This window comes from Gallinula chloropus, assembly GCF_964237585.1.
Source record: "Gallinula chloropus genome assembly, chromosome: Z".
Taxonomy (NCBI): domain Eukaryota; kingdom Metazoa; phylum Chordata; class Aves; order Gruiformes; family Rallidae; genus Gallinula; species Gallinula chloropus.
The window spans coordinates 3,808,330-3,828,965 of record NC_140089.1 but is presented as its reverse complement, the minus strand read 5'-3'; the positions used below and the strand labels follow the sequence as shown (position 1 = coordinate 3,828,965).

General features: G+C 39.8%; 1 protein-coding gene across 1 annotated transcript in view; it reads left to right on the top strand.

Moving 5' to 3' along the window:
- ADGRV1 (adhesion G protein-coupled receptor V1) overlaps window positions 1–20,636 on the top strand; it is a gene marked incomplete at its 5' end in the record, with an annotated part of 304,575 nt that overhangs the window by 43,451 nt on the left and 240,488 nt on the right. The window contains 13 exons of the mRNA XM_084279017.1: window positions 508–684; window positions 2,329–2,509; window positions 3,513–3,715; window positions 4,346–4,475; window positions 5,809–5,889; window positions 7,167–7,306; window positions 8,526–9,135; window positions 10,604–10,819; window positions 12,057–12,272; window positions 13,464–13,708; window positions 13,913–14,094; window positions 14,852–15,663; window positions 17,548–17,757. Coding sequence (XP_084135143.1) covers window positions 508–684; window positions 2,329–2,509; window positions 3,513–3,715; window positions 4,346–4,475; window positions 5,809–5,889; window positions 7,167–7,306; window positions 8,526–9,135; window positions 10,604–10,819; window positions 12,057–12,272; window positions 13,464–13,708; window positions 13,913–14,094; window positions 14,852–15,663; window positions 17,548–17,757 — 3,403 coding nt within the window. The remainder of the gene's footprint in view (window positions 1–507; window positions 685–2,328; window positions 2,510–3,512; window positions 3,716–4,345; window positions 4,476–5,808; window positions 5,890–7,166; window positions 7,307–8,525; window positions 9,136–10,603; window positions 10,820–12,056; window positions 12,273–13,463; window positions 13,709–13,912; window positions 14,095–14,851; window positions 15,664–17,547; window positions 17,758–20,636) is intronic.

Below are 20,636 nucleotides of genomic sequence, written 5' to 3'. Positions count from 1 at the left end.
CAGACAGAATTATAAAGACCATAGCACAGAAGATATTTGAAAGTTTTTCCGAATGATGACAGCATATTTTAATTTTAATGTCTTTTTTTCCCCCATAGTTGGGTGAAGGGAGAATCCAGACCTTTCTTTAAATTATGGATAATGAAGATTAAACTAATTTGCATTAATATAAATCAACAGTTTCAGTTGCTTTTGAAATCTACATTTCAAGCATATTGATTTTGTCTTTGGCACATAGTTTTTGGGGGAAGAGATAGCATCCAAGACAAACAACAGGGTATAGTTACTCTCCTAGTTTTGTGGTCCTCAGGAAGATATAAGAAACTGTTGCAAATTCCACTAAGATTGTTCTGACCACCATCAAGTTTAGTTTCAGCTTCCAACCACTCCAGTAGTAATGTGAAGGCAATTTCCTACCTGAACATTTGCCTGGCATTACAGTTTCCATCTATGACATTTGATTGACTTTGACAATAATGAACGTTTCCATTTCCTGCTTTCTTCCAGACCGCAGATGAGGGTTCCACTATATCCTGTGTCGTGGAGCGTACAAGGGGAGCCCTGGACTATGTGTATATAAATTACATTATCTCACAGGTCGATTCCACTGGCATTAATTACTCTGTTACCGATTTTTCTAACAGCACTGGCACTATCACATTCCTTCCTTGGCAGAGATCAGAGGTAAACCCTACCTTCCTATTAACTATTCATCCTGTCCTTTGCAAACCTGCTGGGAAACACCTTCTGAGGGTGCTTTGCTGCTCTTCATACAGGAGAGTGTTTCCTTCCCAGGGCTTTTGTTATAGTTGGCAGGGTTTTTTTCTGTCACTGACAGTAACTAGCAAGTGGTGCAATAGATGCTTGCATCTTGGTTCAGGGTTCACGCATGTTTGGATCCACATATGTGGAATCTTTACATATATCTATGTATATCTACTTGAAGTGTTGATAATCCTGGGCTGAAATAACGTATCCAGCTTCTTTTGAAATTGGAAAGTGGACAGGGTTTGGCCTGAGTTCTGAAACTCTGAATTGTCTCCACATCAATTAAATAGAGGGCAGCAAAGTTCACTGCTGCAATCCGGTGTCTTGCAACCGCTGCTGGCCAAGTTCTGTCCCTTTTGCTTCAGCTGTTTCTGTGGATTCAGTCCTGACTCATGGCACAGAAATTTCATGTTTATTTGGAGAAGAGATGTGGGACTACAAGCCTGTAGAAAGTTAATGTGTGTTTTCTGTAAAATAGAAAGTGTGACTTGTTAGTAGAGAATGCTGTCCTTGGGTTCACTTTTATCCCTCTGCTGAAGTCAGTACAGACTGACCGAAACCCACAGACACCATTTGAAAGGACCCCAGTGGCTCCACTAGAACCGTGGGTCTGGTCCCAGTTAAACCATGTAAGTGATTAGACCTTGGCAAAACCTTGTGATACCTGGGAATTGTTCATGTTGCTGATGGTTCAGCCTTAATTCTCCACTGAATCTTATTGCTGCATTGCATGTAGTCATGCGAAGCAAACGTTTGCAAAGCTTTTCTGGTCTGGCAGCATGGATGAGGCCTGCCTTATCCTATCCAGTGACAGAAAAGGGCTTGTACAGCCACTTGCTCCACTGCTGCCTGGTCCAATTTATCACCTACACACAGAGGAGTTAATGGGCATGGCTCAAAGAAAGCTTTCCACTGATGTTTGTAAGCTTTGCGTTCCCACACCTCCAAATACGATCACCTACTTAAAGCTTTTCTTCCCTGTGTTTGTCTAATTGTTTCACCATGTACCTAGAGCTGGAATTGCCTGAGGTGAATGTTAGCCTGTGCAGAGCAGGTTATATTAATTAATAGTATCATCTGGAATCTCAGGGATCAGATGGCATAAAAGCCGTGCTGTGCTTGCTCTCTCAATTGGATTAATCACCGCAGTTCCTCTTCAGAAACACAACTTCTTCAAGACTTTGAAATTTATCAGATATTTCACTTTCAATATAGATAATTTATACTATGTTTATTTTGAGATATGTTAATAAATAATTGCTTGGTTGGTTATGTCTTGGATATGTGTAACTTGAAGCACATAAGAGAATACACCTCCTTTTTCTGATAGCTTGGTGACATTCTTTTTTTGGAATGTTGAGTCTAAACATGAAGTTGAGTCTTAGAAATTAGGTTAAATTATGTGGAAATCAAAAATGTTGTTGATGTTACTTTCAGAACTGCACAGCACATACAGCTGGCTGAGTAATCAAAGAACTGGATGAGTTAGGTAGGGTCATGAAACTCATAAGTGATGTATGTTGCACGGTTTGATTTGTCCATGATCTGGTCCTTCTCTAGGTCTTAAATTTGCATGTTATTGATGATGACATTCCGGAGCTAAATGAATATTTCCGTGTGACATTAGTCTCTGCAGTGTCTGGAGATGGAAAACTAGGTTCAACTCCTACCAGTGGAGCAAGTATAGATCCAGAAAAGGAAACTACTGATATCAGCATCAAAGCCAGTGACCACCCATATGGTAACAATGATAGAGACAATTTAGCCTTGTTGCAGATAGTTGTGTAGTTCTAGCTGAATGGATCCAAACTTTGCTTAGCCTTAACAGTTGAGGAAGCGATGCCATGTGTTGCACTTTATCTCACATCACTGATTCACCATTTTTATACTAAAATTGAAAGCTTATTCTTGAGAGAATAAGCAAAACAAAAACAGCATCAAAGCTGTGCTGATGAAGCAGGTGATGATGATTCCCTTCTGAGAGAAAAAAAAAAGGTTACATGTACATCATAGATCATAGATCATAGATCATAGAATGGTCTGGTTTGGAAGGGACCCCAAGGATCATAGAGCTCCAACCCCCCTGCCACAGGCAGGGACACCAACCTCCAGGCCTGGAGCTACACAAGGCTGCCCAGGGCCCCATCCAACCTGGCCTTGAACACCTCCAGGGACAGGGCATCCACCACCTCTCTGAGCAGCCTGTTCCAGCACCTCACCACTCTTTCTGTAAAAAACTTCCCCCTAATATCTAATCTAAACCTTCCCTCCTTTAGCTTTAGTCCATTGCCCCTAGTCCTGCCATTATCTGCTCTTTTAAAAAGTCGAATCCCCTCCTGCCTATAAGCTCCCTTCACGTACTGGAAGGCTGCCATGAGGTCCCCCCGCAGCCTTCTCTTCAAAGATGATCCTGTGCAAGGTTTCCTTGGATGAGAATTCCTGACAGAGACATTTCTGCATGCTTATTATATCATTAAGTACCCAGTGCTCTGGCATACTGAGGGTCTTTTGGTAAGAGCTGAGTTCACCATTGTGATGTGGCTTTATCAAGGCTGATATGGATATCTGTGAGGGAGGGGAAAGGTGCACAGCACATCCCTCAAAATGGCATGATTGAGTCCTAAGGGCATATCAAGAATTGCTTTTATATTTCAGAAACGTTAAATACAAATGCTATAAATAGTTTTGTTTCAATCTATTATAATTTAATTTGGGAAGCCATATAAATAGTACTTGTCTGCCAGGTCTGCTGCAGTTCTCGGTGGGGCCACCTCCTCAGCCAGGTGATGAAATGATTCTGCCAGCCTCTGCTGTGCCCCATGTTACTATTGAGGAAGAAGTTGGACACATCAACTTACTGGTAGTTCGTGCACAAGGCCTTCTTGGAACAGTTCTGGTGGAATACAGAACAGTGCCACTGACAGCTTTCAGTCCTAAAGATTATCAGGTATGGCCATCACCAAGGTGTATGTATTACTTTAGAATTTTATTAGTTATTTGTGCTGGAGATAGCTTTCATTTTTGGGTATTTTGGCCCAGCTATGATTATTTTCACAGAAAGACCTTGTTTTACATGGTGATGTGATAAATGGATGTGAAACATTCACTTTAAAAATAAAATCATCATGTGATTTTTACCTCCTTTCTCTGCACCATGTTGTATTTCCTAGGAAAATCTAGTTTTAATTTTCCTAAGAGAATTGTCAGTGCAGCAAGGAGGCATATTTGCAATTGCTACTGAGCATATTAAACCTCATGAGAGCATTCAGGTGTGTGTACAGGCTGAGATTATATTTGTATATATGCATATATTCAACCAAGTAACCTGTACGTATCCGTGCTGGTTTGTCTAACCAATATTAGTGCAGGAAAATGTAGATGAATGCAGATGCTCATAATTCTGTAAATTTCAATGCCTTTTTCTCATTAAAAAGCTTCAGCAGATTTTTTTTAAAGCATAACTGAAGAAAAGTAGATGTTTTGACAAAGACCAAAAAAAAAAAAAAATACATCAATGAATCAATTCTCTGTTTTTTCATTTGGATGAACAAAAATGTGAAGAGCTTTCATGTTGCAGGCTGTTGTGGGCACGCTGGAATTTCAGCCAGGGGAAAGATACAAGTACATTACTGTTAACATCACTGATAATTCTATTCCTGAGTTAGAAAAAACTTTCAAAGTGGAGCTGTTGAACCCCGAGGGAGGAGGTAAGGCACATTTGTGAATCCATTGGTTGTAGTTTCATGATCTCTACTCATCTATTACAATCTTACCTTTCTTAGGTGTACCATTTCCCTGTTATTTCTAAAGACAAACACCCCCACACCCTGCATACAGCTGTGATTTTTTTTCTTAGGAAAGAACTGTTTTCAGATATTTTGTTAATAGTTGCTGGAAACAAATAGTTTCCAAAAAACGTATTATTACTGTGCATTAAGGTCATTTAAAGTCAATTGCTGCTTTTCACATGGCTTAATTTCATGGTTGGTAATGAGAATTAAAATAATGTTAAAAAATAATAAAAGAAAATGTTCATTGTTTATAAAATATTTAAATCTGAACCACCAAGGTTTTTTGAGGTTTTTTTTCATCTGCCACTAGAGTGAAATCAGAGGATTTGAGATACTTGAGCTCATAGTTTATTCAGCTGGGTTATAGCAGTTGGAGGCTGTGGGTGTTGAGAGGCCTAGGGAGTATATCTCAGCTGGGGAGGTAGCCAGTAGCTAAGTGGAAGAACAAGGAGAACAGTCAGAGGAAATCTTGGTATAAGATGTTAGTCTCACAAGGGAGGATAACCATCAATCCTCCTGCCACATAAAAGCACTCAGCCCTTAGAGAATTTGTTTCCATTGGAGAAAAAAAATTAAAGAAGATTGTAAATCTTGTTGTAAGGGAAAAAACAAATTAATTAGAAATGTTGACAGTCATAAAGCAACTTAAACTATGGTGCAACAAGGCACTCTGGTACAACGTAGTGATAAAAATCAAACTTCAGACCTTTCATATATGTGGACTTTTTGGTAAAATGGATGTTTTGAACTAGCTTTGAATTAGCTTTAGTAATTAATCAGACAGATACCTTTTTAACCTCTCCAACACAATTGCAAGTACAAAACTTAGGGTAATGTAAAGCTTTCTGAAGATTTCGCAGACTTTCTGTTTTGGTTTGGTTTTTAATTCACATTTCTAATTTCTCCATGGCAGACCTCATTTAGGAGGGAGAAGGGGAAAATAAAAAGAGGGGACCCAAAGAGGGAAAGAAAGAAAAGAGAAAACAAAATTATATGGGTTTTTTTTTTTTCCTTCTGACCTCCCATTGCTATTTCCAGTGTCATAAATTAAATAAGATGTGGCATAGCCAATGCTTTTTCTGGCTTTTTATCAGACATCCTGTATACTTTCATATCCAAAATTGATGCCTTCCTAGAATACTTCCGTCTCCTTTTGTTTTGTCCAGAAATGTTTAAATTACTTTCTGCTTTCTCTTTATTTATAAATGTATATATATGTGTATATATCTGTGTGTCTGTCATCTTAAAGTTGCTGAGCTCTTTAGAAATGATGGCAGTGGTAGTGGTGATGGGAACATGGATTTCTTCCTTACAACTGTCCATCAGCATGGTAAGCATTTTCAATTAATCCCATTTTTCACTGCTAGCTGTAATATCCCTCATAAATTACCATACTGACAGAACTTGCCATAATGTTACTTTATTTGCAGTTACAGGTGATTAATACAGATTTGTCATGAAGTTCTGTCAAAACATTCTTCATTTTCATTGAGGCATAATTTCAGTAGTGTTTAGCCTAACACAGAAAATAACAGCTTCTATACCATGAAAACTATATTGTTGTGAAACACAGTATAGCAATTCCAAAAAGTACAGTTTGCAAAATCAATTTTATTTGAAAATCCACAAATTTTCTGGAGAGCAAAAATACTCTTAATTTTAAAAATTACCTGACTATATGCTTTGGTATGTGCTCTATGTTACTTCGATTCTTTGTGTGTCAAAAATACCCCTAAAGCAAAGTAAGGTGTGTTAGAATTTTTTTTAAGGAATATTTTGATTGCTTCTCATTTATTCTCTTTAAGTTGGTATTTATGTCATGACATAAGGAAAACAAAGATAATTTAATACTAATGAAATTTTAAAAATACTGGATGCAGAAATAACAGAAATTATGGGGGGAAACTTTAATCACATTGAACTTGAAATTAAACCCTACAAACCTGGAAATGTTGCATGAGCAAACATTACCCAAATTCAATAATTCACTCCCCTGTGACAGCCTGATTTTCAATTTTATTTGTAAAAGCAAAGGATTTCAGTTTGAATCTGAGAGTGAGCCTGTGGTTTAGCCACTTACTGGAGCTTCTGAATTTATTTTTTTTAAATTTGGTTTCCTTTTTCCTTGCTTCCAGAAATATTTTTTCTTGACAGGCTCTTTTTCTCTCTAAGCAGCAAGTTATCTCACTGAAGAGAATCTTTTTAGTGGTAGGATTTGCCAGACTTGGTTTTTAATTTGTTTTTCATTCCAATTTATGTTGGAATGAGACCTGCATTCATCTGGTCTATCCTCCTACACTGTGGTTTACCTGTAACTCCCCACCATCCTAAATTCCGCTCCATTTTCACTCATTAAGCCTGTAATTTTATTTCTGTTCCTCCCTTAAAATATGCATATTTATTGTATTTTTTTTGCTGCATAGTTCCACTGTAAGGCAGCTCCTTATCCATGTGGATTGTTATTATGCACTTCTAAACACCAAAGACAAAACAGCATGGATACTCCCCTGTATTTTTTGTAAAATTATTTCTTCAGCTGTCTTCTTTCATGTAAGAAAAGATGCTAGAAAAAAAAAAATAACCCTTTTTGGAACTTGCACTTAACAGCTAGCTTGGGAATTGCATCCCACATCCTGGTGACTATTGAGGCTTCTGATGACGCTCACGGTGTGTTTGAGTTCAGTACTGAGTCACTCATGGTAAATGGAACTGAGCCTGAAGATGGAGAGAGCGATATTGTTCTGCAGGTTAGAAAGCTCTGGGTCTCATGGTGCTGAGCAGTCCTCTTCTGTCTCTGTTTTCACTGTGTGTTCTGCGATGGTTTTGCCATAAGTCTGTAGGGTTTACAACGAATTTATCATGCACGTCTGTTTTTCCACTTCATACTGTGTTTTCTAATGTGTATTCATAGAATGAATGGCATGGGTTGGACAGGACCCCAAGGATCATAGAGCTCCAACCCCGCTGCCACAGGCAGGCCCACCAACTTCCAGGCCTGGAGCTACACAAGGTTGCCCAGGGCCCCTTCCAACCTGGCCTTGAACACCTCCAGGAATGAGGCATCCACCACCTCTCTGGGCAGCCTGTTCCAGGCCCTCACCACTCTCTCTCTAAAAAACTTCCCCCTAAGATCTAGTCTAAACATTCCTTCCTTTAGTTTCAATCCATTATCTACCCTTTTAAAAAGCTGATACCCCTCCTGTTTGTATGTTCCCTTCAGTTACTGGCAGTCTGCAATGTGGTACCCCCCGCAGCCTTCTCTTCTCCTGAATGAACCAGCCCAGCTCCCTCAGCCTCTCTTTGTAGGGCAGGTGCTCCAGCCCTCTAATCATCTTCATGGCTCCTCTGATCCCTCTCCAATAGTTCCACATCTTTATTGTACTGGGGCCCCAGCTCTGGACACAGGACTCCAGATGGGGCCTCACGAGGGCAGAGCAGAGAGGGACAGCCTCCTCCCTGTCCCTGCTGCCACCCCTCTGCTGATGGAGCCCAGGATTCCATTGGCCTTGGGAGCTGCAAGAGCCACTGCTGGCTCATGTTAAGTTTCTCATCCACCAGAATCCCCAAGTCCTTCTCAGCAGGGCTGCTCTCAAGAAACTCTTCTCCCAGTCTGTATCTGTCTGGGATTCTTCCAGCCCAAGTGCAACACTTTGCAGTGTTGAACCTCATTAGGTTCAACATTAGGTTCACCTGGGCCTCCTATTTGACTTGAAGCTGAAATAATGTAATAATAATATCCACAGGTTTAAAATTACTTGTTTTACATTTGAGGTATTATGATCATAAAATAACAGTGTTGAGATACATCAAACACAGCAGAGCTGAGATGATAAAGATTGAACTTTTAAAAAACCCCACAATTTTATTTTTAACCCATCATATCAATGTCTTTGTTTAATTCCATCTCATACTTTTATGTTTTTCTGTCTCATACGACATTTAGACCTTGTTTTTTTCCCCACTTAGGTCGTGAGAACACATGGGGCTTTGTCTGAGGTGACACTGCATTGGGTCATAGTTTCTGATCCTACCAGAGACCTGATCGCTACAGATGGGAATGTAACCTTTGATGTTGGCCAAACAAGAGCAAACATTACAGTGCAGGTTTCTCCTGATGAAGTTCCAGAATTGGATAAGGTGTTTTCAGTTTTGATCGTCAACGTCTCCAGTGGTCGTCTTGGAAATCATACCAATGCATCATTAACTATTTTAGCTAACGATGACCCATATGGAGTCTTCATCTTCTCTGAGCACAACAGACCAATAAAAGTTGAGGAAGAAACAAAAAACATCTCCCTGTCAATAGTCAGGCGTGGTGGTCTCCTCGGTACAGTAATGGTAACATACAGAACTCTTGGTGATGATGAGGAGTTACCCTTTCTTCCACCTGATGTGGTTAGAGCAATAGAGGGGAAAGATTATATACCCATTATAGGCTACGTGATCTTCACAGCCAATGAAAGCCAGGCCACGATATCTTTGCCTATTTTGGATGATGATGATCCTGAGAGGTCAGAATCTGTTTTTGTGGAGCTGAGCAGTATTATTTTGATCGAGAAAGTACAGGATCGGCCAAGTAAGTAACTGTCATATGCAAAACCTGCAACTTTTAGGTATAAAAGCTAGTATTTAGATTTAATAGGATAAAACACAACAAGTTAAATGATAAACCTTTTACGTCTGCTAAATGATCTGTCAGTTACCTGCCTTTGTGTGCTGTTTGCATGTTTCCTTTAGCACCAAACTCTGTCAGGGATGGATCAGCACTTCTTTATCCCTTTTGCGTTGCCTTCTGCAAGGTCTTTCAGGCCAAATAGGATACAGTATTGGTTTTATGCACTTACACCTGTTTTTCTAATGTTGTTCTATAGAGTTCAGTATTAGGAAGTAATTAGGCTAGTTTTGATTGCTGAAAGCCAAAGAAGTATGTTAAAAATGAAGTGGTGTAGAATTAGTCACACATTGCTTTTTTAGTGTAGAGAATGTTTACTTCATGCTTTATTTAGCTAAGTTCAGGTCATTACAGCCTGATTTGTGTTCCAGAGCTTCTTGGCATGTCTATTTGCTGCCCCTGACCCAGATTAATCTTGATCTTAAGGAAAACATCAAATATAATTCTGCTGGAATGTTGAAATCTTATTTATATTTCAACATAGCAAGTGTAAAAATGAAATTCTCTGAACTATATAGATCTTACTACTGGCCCCATGGACATTGGTGAGGCCACACCTTGAGTGCTGGGCCCAGTTCTGGGCTCCCCACCATAAAAAGGACATTGAGGTCCTTGAGCAAGTGCAGAGAAGGGCAACCAGGTTGGGGAAGGGGCTGGAGGGCAAATCATATGAGGAACGTCTGAGGGAGCTGGGGGTGTTTAGCCTGGAGAAGAGGAGGCTGAGGGGAGACCTTATCACTGCCTACAACTACCTGAAGGGAGGGTGTAGAGAGGTGGGCGATGGTCTCTTCATCCAGGTGACAGAGGATAGGACAAGGGGCAATGGCATGAAGCTGTGCCAGGGCAGGGTTAGATTGGATATTAGAAAAAAATTTTTTACTGAAAGAGTTGTCAGGGCCTGGCACAGGCACCCCCCAGGGAGGGGGTTGAGTCACCTTCCCTGGATGTGTTCAAAAAAAGGGTAGATGAAGTACTTAGGGATATGGTTTAGCATGGGATGGGAATGGTTGGACTCGATGATCTTCAAAGGTCTCTTCCAACCTTATTATTCTGTGATTCTGTGATTCTGTGAAATAGATAAGTAAGTTCACAGTACTTCATCTCTACCAAAAAATTATGGCTTTTATGATCCTTGTTAGAGTAGAACAATAAGCTATTAAAAATTGGGATTTTTGTGTCATAATATAGTGCAAACACCAAAAGTGTGTTGGTGCAGTGTATAGTTATATTTTGTCCAACTAAAAAAGGTGATTTTTTTTTTGAAAACTAGCAACAGTTAACAACTAGACTCATATATATGTGTGTGAATTCTACAGCTATAGATATTAAGTCTCCCAGGCACCCCCTAACTAAAGTTTTCTTTACCTTTCAGTTGTAAATTCTCCTCGACTTGGATTAGTGGGTGAGACAATAGCTCATGTAATTATCAATGCCAATGATGATGCCTTTGGGACACTTCAGCTTTCAGCCTCAACTGTGCGAGTTGCTGAAAATTATGTTGGACCAATCATTAACGTAACCAGAACTGGGGGATTATTTGCAGATGTTTCTGTGAAATTTAAAGCCATGCCAATAACTGCAACAGCTGGTAAGAAATGAAGAGTAGCAAAAGTAAGCAGTGTACGCTAAAGAGCATACTGTATGCCCTGAGCAGTCAAAGCAAACAAGCATGTACTGAATGCACTGTTGTGTAACAAGATGAAAATAAAGTAGCAAGGCATTTACTGGCTCTGCTGAGCAAATGAGAGTCTAAGCTCTATGGGGGGAGGTCATGCAGCAGCTTTTAGAAAGCCTTGATATATCATCATTGAAGAATCGAGGAGGAGAAATGAGTAAAGGAATTGGGGTGATCGTTTAACTAGTAGCCCACCACCACCTCAATAAAATAAAATAAATAATAAAAAATGCTGTAATGGTATATGTAGCTACTGTTTAGTCCTGTGTGCATATTTAAACCCACCATGCAATGTTCAGGTGAGCTTAGTGGAGACATAGTGAGAGCTGGGGACTCGGCTATAAAACAGACAGGCACAAAGCAGTCGAAACCCAAGAAGGCTTGAGCGTCAAAAAATGGGAGGTGAAATTTTCCAGCTGGCCCCTGCCATACAGAAGGTACATTAACAAAAGGAGCAAACTTGTGAAGTGTGCAGGGTCAAAACCATTTAGGCAGTTATAAATCAAACCCACTGTATTTCAGCCGTGTCCAAGATTGAATAGGTGGGTGGTACATGCTCTGAGAACGGGTATTTTCGCTTCCTTTTCATCTAACAGACCTTTCTAAGTAAGTGTGCAGCTAGATTGATGTCAGAGTGTGCTTTCAGTTAGATCATGAAGCAGAGCCATTATCTAGTGTATCACAGTTGTTCATCTAGACATTCTTAGGCACAAGTTTGCCCGAAGTGAGGTCCAGACACAAAATGTGTCCTTCACTAAAATCAGCTTTGACAAAGGTGCTTCTGTTCACTTTTATCTTTTGGAAAGCCAGAGAGCGATTAGAAATCAAAGACAGAAACATCTTGGTGGTATGACCTTGTCAGTGGGTGACAACAATGGACCTGTTGTAATGACCCTTTGGTCTAACAGTGCAAACTCTGTTTTGGCCAAGCTGTTTTATTTTAATCCATCCAGATATCTAAAAGGCAGCGTGAAGTAAAAAAGACAGTGTTGTCTGAGCCTGAACATAAGGGAAAAAAAACCCATAAAACCCCATAGGATTGCATGCATGTGCAAAAAGACAAGTATTACTGATGCTGTTCAATACAGTGAAGCCTAATGCATTAATACTCGTGGTTTTTACTCCTGTTTTTCTTCATCTACAAATCCAGGCGAGGACTACAGTGTAGCCTCATCAGATGTTGTCTTACTAGAAGGGGAAACAAGTAAAGCTGTGCCAATTTATATAATTAATGATATCAATCCTGAAATTGAGGAGTCATTTTATGTTCAGCTGCTGAATCAAACAACGGGAGGAGCCCTGCTTGGATCTTTGACTAGGGCAACCATAATTATTGAGGCTTCTGATGACCCATTTGGATCCTTTGGTAAATGAGTCTTCTTGGCATATTTTCTCCCTTCTGTTAGTACTCCTACTGCAGATTTGTGGGTGAGCTGCTACTGCACAACTGAATAACAGGTTGTGAATAACTTCTGAATAACATCCAGAAGTCTGGATGAAGGCAGTAAAGGAAAAGTTAAACTAAAGGATAAGTTAAACTAAAGGATAAGTTAAACTAAATTTAACATGTAATAAAGCAGCAATGGTGCTTTATATTAACAAAGAAAGCATTTAGTCAGTTGATACAGCAATATCTTAGAAACTTCTCATAGAGATAGATGTACTTGAGAGGGTTTTTTGGGGTTTTTTGTGTTTCTGCAATAGGTTTAAGCCAAAATCTGCATTCTAATTATCTGTTGCTTAAGTGCTTTCATATCTTTCTTTTCCTAGATGATCAGGCAAAACAGATTTAAAAGTCAGGGGAAATGGAAAATAGAAAGAGAAATTAAGTTACATTATCTTATCTTCTGTCAAATACTTTGGGTTTGTTTTTTTTTTCTTCTGTTATTAACAGTAACATGAATTGTGTATACTTCCTAAAATCAGTTTTCTCTACATGGGTTTTGAGAAGAGTTTTGGCTATTTTTAAAAAATGTTATTTCAGAAATCTGTCTTGTTTATTTGTTGGTTGTGGTTTTATGTATGTTTTTCTGCCTTTTTGCTTGACTTACCCTTTTCTCTCTACTGAATTCCTGTTGCTCCACTTTGTCAGTAGAAGAAGATAGCAGAAAGAAAGAAAGACTGTAAAAAATTAATATTTCCAGATGCTTAATTAACAAACTTAATTCTTAAAAAAAACTAAAAGTTTAATACAAGGAAGACTTCTACTTTAAAGAATTCTATGAGATTGACTGTGTTGACTTACCTCTTCAGCAAGTGACATGAATGCTGCAAAAGAGTTTCCTTGCTGGGAATGAATTATGGAATTAATCTGCTAAGAGCTTAGAAACAGCTCATGGTTAGCCTCAGACAACGGGCATGTTGAAATAAACTTTGATGAGGGCTTAATTCTCACGCTAAAATGAGAAGTTTAATACTGAAAGTTGACTTTTAAGTTTAAACCTGATCGAAAGTGACTTACCCATGCAAGCAAACGCACTGTGTACTTCAAGAGTTGATGTATTTACTTTCAACGCCATTGTTGCTGAAATATGTCTCTCTCTGTGCTGTGCCTCAGTTTTTCAGATTACCGAATTCACTGTGGAGGAGCCTGAATTTGGATCGGTAACCATAAGCCTGCCAATAATCCGCAACGCTGGGACGCTGGGTAACGTTACTGTTCAGTGGGTTGCCACCATTAACGGGCATCCTGCTGACACTGACTTGCAGGTCGCCTTGGGTAATATCACTTTTGCCCCTGGGGAAGCCGTTCAGATGTTGCTGTTGGAAATCCTGGCTGATGATGTTCCAGAAATTGAAGAAGTAAGTAAAGCAGTCAGGTCTTTCTTGGGTAGTTTGAGTGTGTTAACTTGTCATAGAAAATGTGTGCAAAGACAAACAAGGCACATTCTGGCAGGAAGGTGTTCAGATTTTGCTTTGCTTGTGATTATTGTTAGGAAATACCAACAAAAAAAAAAAAATTGTTTAGCTGCATTATTCCTTTTTCTTTTGTTTTTTCTTTTTGAGATTGTCCATGTAGAATTAACTCAGGCCTCCAATGGTGGTGCTATTGGGTTAGATGGCGTGGCAAATATTGTAATACCTGCCAATGATAATCCTTATGGCACAGTTTTCTTTCATCAATCCGTATATCGAATTCAGGAGCCACTAGAGAGAAATTTGCTTGCAAATATAACAGTCAGGCGAAGGTTTGTATAATGTTTGCTTTATTTATATCTATTTTTTTCTTCCTTTTTTTTTCTTGGCTATAATTTCAAATGTCATGCTCCTTCTGTATAAGTACTTGCAACAATTTCTTGATCTTCCAGCTCCACACTTTCTATTTCCTATACATCGTTCTTGAACTAGATGTCTGCTTATTAGAAATTTACATAAAGCACTTCAATGTAGTAGACATTGTCATATATGCTGTGCACCTTATGTACACAGTATACTTGAAGTTTCATTTTGCCTGTTTAGTCTTCAAATCATTTTAAAACTGCACAACAGCCTGGTCCTGTGGTTTGAATTAGAGAAAAATCTGTGTTGATCCTTGTGGGATGGAAAGAAACAAGGAAAGGAAAAGAGATTTTATGCACCTTATGTGGTACCCCGAGGACACCTAGGAGGAAAGATAGCAAGGTTGAGCAGCATAAGCTTTTTCTTCCTTGCCAGTCTGAAGAAGATTAGGTTACTGCTTAGACACAAATGTCTGCAAGCATACATTCTTAATGGACTGCTTCCCAAGCTATGAATATCCAAACTTGCTATCCACAAAAATTGACAACTCAGTTATTCTGGTACTAGTGTCAAGGGAATCCTCCTCTTCAGTTATCTGGTTGGAACTTTCCAACAATTCAGAAAAGGCCAGGATTTTTGTTCACTTTAATTCCTAACCCAGAAGCTTACAGAGTGCTGTACATACTTCATCAGCTAACCTTACTTTTCTGTTTTAATGTCTTTTAGCGGGGGAAGGTTTGGTCAGCTGCAGATATTTTACAGCACCTCTGAGACTGATGTTGTCGCTCTTGCCATTGAGCAAGGTCAGGATATCCTGGCCTGTTATGAGCCTCCTGTACAAGGAATTCCTGACCAGCCATCCAAGACCAGAGTGAATGTGTCGGCAGCGGGTGACCCGCTCTACGCCTGTGCAACTCAGTGCCTAAAAGAACAAGCGTGTTCAGCCTTTACATTTTCCAGTGCCTCTGAGATTCCTCTCTGCCTTTGGCTGACCTCAGAGATCAGCCCCTTCACGAACACTTCAGGATTCTGGACCTACAAGAAGAACATCACCAGCTCATCTGCTCTCTTCAGTGCACAAGCCATTGCTGGTAGTGACTATGAACCTGTTACGAGGCAGTGGGCCATAATGCAGGAAGGGGATGAGTTTGCAAACCTCACCGTTACCATCCTCCCTGACAGTCTGCCAGAGCTGGATGAGAAATTCACCATATCCCTCCTGAAAGTTGAACTGAGGAACGTCTCAGCCAGCTTAAAAAATCAACCAACTATAGGGCAGCCAAACACTTCCACAGTTATCATAATGATGAATGGAGATGCTTTTGGAGTGTTTAAGATCTACAGCGTAAGTCCCAATGCGACAGAGAAAGGGCTGTACGTTGAAGTAGAGGAACGCCCTCAGACCAGCGTGCAGCTGATGATACATAGGACAGAAGGCAGCCTGGGGCAGGTGACAGTGGAATGGCGTGTAGTTGGTGGAACTGCTACCCCAGACTTGGATTTTGTAGGTGTTGGTGAGATGCTGGTGTTCGCTGAAGGTGAGGCAAGGCTTTGCATTGGCTTCTGCTCTATGAAACTAAAGAAAAGCAAAAAGTACCTGTCAAGCACTTGGTCCTCTGGCTGTGCTGTTAAGTGTTATTCTTAGGTTATGCCTCCCTGAATGCTCAGGGTACACTTGTAAAAGCATATAGTTCATTAGCATGTAACATTATGTTCCAGACAAGCACAGTGGTACCAGGGGGGGGAAAAAAAAAGCATATATATCTAAGTATTTTTAAAGAATTATTGCAATGTGCATTATTTTATGAAAAAAAAAGGAGTAATAATGCTCAAGACAGTTGTTACATTCAAGGGTAATGAAAATGAGAATCAGGCTTAAATGGTCTTTTGTTAATCTTTGGTTTGTACAGTACTAATGTTTCATGTTGTTTGCTTTCAGATTCTGAAATGGTATTGATTTCATCCCATCCCATCCCATTCCATCCATCATCCCATCCTATCCCACCCCACCCCACCCCATCTCACCCCACCCCATGCCATCCCATCCCACCCCATGCCACCCATGCCATCCCATGCCATCCCATCCCATCCCATCCCACCCCATGCCACCCCATGCCATCCCATTCCATCCCATGCCATCCCATCCCATGCCATCCCATCCCATGCCATCCCACCCCATCCCATGCCATCCCACCCCATCCCATCCCATCCCATCCCATCCCATCCCATCCCATCCCATCCCATCCCATCCCATCCCATCCCATCCATCATCCCACCCCACCCCATCTCACCCCACCCCATCTCACCCCACCCCATCCCATGCCATCCCATGCCATCCCATCCCATGCCATCCCATCCCATGCCATCCCATGCCATCCCATGCCATCCCATGCCATCCCATGCCATCCCATCCCATCCCATCCCATCCCATCCCATCCCATCCCATCCCATCCCATCCCATCCCATCCCATCCCATGCCATCCCATGCCATCCCATCCCATCCCATCCCATCCCATCCCATCCCATCCCATCCCATCCCATCCCATGTAACACGCATCATATTTAAAACACTGCAAACGGAACAAACAAGTCAATGGCAGACATTACTGAAGTACCACGTAGCATGACAGATACATTTGTACATTTTCAAAGTCAGAGATGACTAAACAGTTATTTTGAAAGAATTTATCAGAGTATAGTAAAGATTTTGGTGTGCTAGTTAGCTTGCTAAATCAGCTGAACTCAAGGGCATGATTGCCAGCAGTGATACTGAGGCTGATGTGTAATTACTTTAGTGTTTATAAGTTTAGTAAGAACTGTTTTGAAAGTATTTTGAAACACAGTGTATCAACAGGTTACACACATGTACTGTGCTGCAGGACCATGCTGTATATGATAATGGATTATTCAGACTGCTAATTGATTGCGTTTGCTGCTTACACTTTTGTTCTTGGATAGTCCAGAAGACAAATAACTAACACAGTGACAACCTATTGTAATGCATTAGCTGGCCCAGTAATTGAGTGCACATACTTGTGTATTACGGTTCATCAGAGAATTTATGCATTTGGCAATTTTTTTGCAAGGTGATATTCCTTATAGGTTAAATATATAAGTAAAATTTGGAAGCCGGAGAACTTAAAATGCAAGTAAATTTCCTAAATTTTCAGAAACCATGACTAGATTACTAATTTCTATGTAGTATACTTAATAATTTGGTAATTACATTGGCCTGCCATTCAATAGTAATTGAATATAACTTCATAATGATAGTATCTTCTGGAATGGAAAGTAAGTAAATATGTTTCATGTCCTTTTTTTGGTACTTTTTAGGTATTTCCCACAAAATGACAGGGTTATGTCTCTTTAACAGGTGGTCTCCATGTGCACACATAAGTATGTGTATGTTCTTCTCCTTGCAGGGGAAACAAAAAAGATGGTCACACTGACCATTTTAGATGATGCAGAGCCAGAGGATAATGAGAGTATCATAATCAGCCTGGTCCATACTGAAGGAGGGAGTCGGATTCTGCCCAGTTTTGACACTGTCACAGTGATTATTCTGGCAAGTGACAATGTGGCAGGAATTGTTAGCTTCCAGACAGCCTCAAGATCTGTTATTGGTCGTGAAGGTGGGTTCTTTGTGTAGACCACACTGTTTGTTTCACACGAGCTTCCACCTCTGTGCTTTCTGTTGATAATGGCTCCACAATGTTTGTTTCTATGAGTGCTCAGAGAATGCCAGCAAGCAGAGTATAACCTTGTAATTGGCATATTTATTTATTTATTTGAATTCTACACTCTTGAAATCATTGCACTTAATAAGATCTATGGAAAAGATGACATTTTATATATCATCATCTGTGCTTTCCTTGTTTTCTGAAGGCCATGCCTTGCTTCTATTGGTATTGCAGTTCAAAGCTTCTCTTAAATTTTCTTGGTCTGTGTATTACCTCATCATACACACCTGCTCATCCTCATGAGCAAATTTCATCTCTCTTGCAGTTCACATTAGATCTTGTAGAAAATATCCCCACAGACATATTTGAGTCATATCTTCCCTCTCCTGGATTAAATAACGTGCTGTTTTAAAATTTTCTGGGTTGGGTTTTTTTATCGTTGCTGAATTGGGAATGTAGTGATCTTGCCATTATAACTCTGTCACAAGACTTGAAAAACATGATGGGGCCAAAGATGTGTACCAAAGATTCCTACTGGTGCTTTAAAAGAGCACGTTGCACATTTGATCTGAGGTTTGATGTGATCTGCCATAGCATCACCATAATGGCACCAACGGAGAATTGCTTTTGGCAGCCCTTGGTGGAGTCTCAGTGTGTTGCAATGTCATACTTCTCTGACGTATGAACTGATGGGCAGGGAAGGCTAACAAAGCAGAAAGCTGCTGTGCAGGAATGTGTGAACTGCATTTTCTGTATGAGGGAAAGTGTCTTTTCTCAGCTGGATGAGTTCTGGTTTTCCCCAGACATGATAGGATACCATAACCTGATGTTTTCTGTGTAGATATAGTTTGTGTTAATTGTGTGCTAGCATGTGCCCAGTTTTTGTCCTTTGTTCTGATCCACCTTCCAAGCCAGCTGCAATCTGGCAAGCTAAAAAGAGCAGTTAATGAGCACAAGGCATTAATACAAACCCTCTCATTCCCAAGGGTTGCGATGACCCTGAATACTTTGCACTGGTTAAACATTACTCATAGAAAATGCTGCCCACTGGGAGCTGAAATACTGAGCTATATAGTTTGGACATTACTTGATTCCAGTTCCTCCAACTTGTGGAGAACAGCACAGTGTTTTGCAGCAAGAAACAGCCACCAAACTAAGTCCCTTTGATAAAAGAATGGAACAAGCTAAACCCTTTAGATTATTTCAGTGTGGGTATTTCATATTCAGTACCAAGATGGATTTCTTTCTGCAAGCCAAATTCACTGAGAATCAAATCAAATGCAATTACCTTTTATACTTATTGTATTATTGAACAATCTTTGTCAGGGAAATCTCCTTTATTTTCAAGCTATGAATGTTGTTTATCACCTTGGTGAGGACAAAGATACAGGCAGAGGCATGCAACAGTTGTGTGGCTTTGACTGCATTAGAGGGAAAAGCACTGCAGTAGCTTGAAGAAACAATGAGGTGGTGGATGTAAGATCCCCCCCCTTCTTCACCCTGATGGATATAGAAATCCATAAAGATATGGATAACATGGATAAATGTGAAAAAAAATATAAAGTAGTTAAATTAGTCTATTACAACTTTCTCAGTTAGCATTTGTATTAATATTTCTTTCTTTGTAGGGATACCAAAGACTTTTGGTAAAGCTGACCAAGAAGCATGGTTTAGTAATTAGCTACTTGGAGTCTGTAACTCAGATGAGTTCTACTTCAGGTTTCTTCTCACTGTTTGGATTAACAGGCTTCTACCTCATAGTGTCTCAATCTGCAGTGAAAACCCAATTTGTTACATAATGCCACAAGAAATAAGCTTTGTATAGATTGTGCATTCTGCACTGACACTAAAGTAAACATTTTTCTGTTAAACACTTATTTGTTTTCAATGGAAGGGCAAAATTCTCAGGGTAGGATGGATTTCAGTGCAGTGTTGAACAATACGGTAGTTTGGCCTTGTAAACCTGTAGTCTCACCTTGGCCATGTGACTGCAGGAGCAGAGTCCTCGCAATTTCAATACATTTTGAGTTCTTTTGTGCTCTAGAAGCAGCATGGATCATCTTAAGAGAAAGATATGAACATTGATACACCTCCAGAGTTGTAATCCTGAGGCTGAATAGCACATAATTTGTATTTGAAAATGGATTTATACAGCTCTTCATGTTCTTGTATTTTATTTATGGTCTCTCAATGTTAATTGGTCACATTTCTCTCACTGGTAGCCAATATAGATGAATCTCTCTAATATTTCCTTACATAAAAAAAAAAAAACTAGAAAATTTTCAAATTGTTCTGGCCAGCTTTGTCTATACAATACTGTCCTACAATATAATGTACTAGGATAGCCAGGCAGTATTCTAACTGGATGCTCTTTGAATTACATGATCAGAGACACTAGCTGGGCTGCTCAATTCTCTGAGCCATGGAGTAAGAAGCCATGTAACCCCACATCTTTTCTTTTGTTCTCATAGATGTGTCCCAAATGGTTCTCAAAAAGTTGGCTTCCAAGCATGTATCTAATGCAAATCAGAAGATGGAATTATTCCAGATTTTGCAAAGAAAAGAAAAAAAAAAATCCAGTCTGTTTATAGGACTCCTAAGAAAGAACATTTCAATTGGGTAGTGATGGAACTGATTTTTTCAGACTTCTCTTCCTCCATCACTAAAATACATTTTGACAAATTTTTCTTTAGTTTTGTTCGTTCCTTAGTAGAGCAAAAGAAATCTCTTGTATGATTTTTTTTCCAAGCATCTCAGTATTGTAGATTTCTGCATATTTCATGTCTTTGAAAGCCAATGCAACACAGCACATGCTGGCAAACTTAAATTCC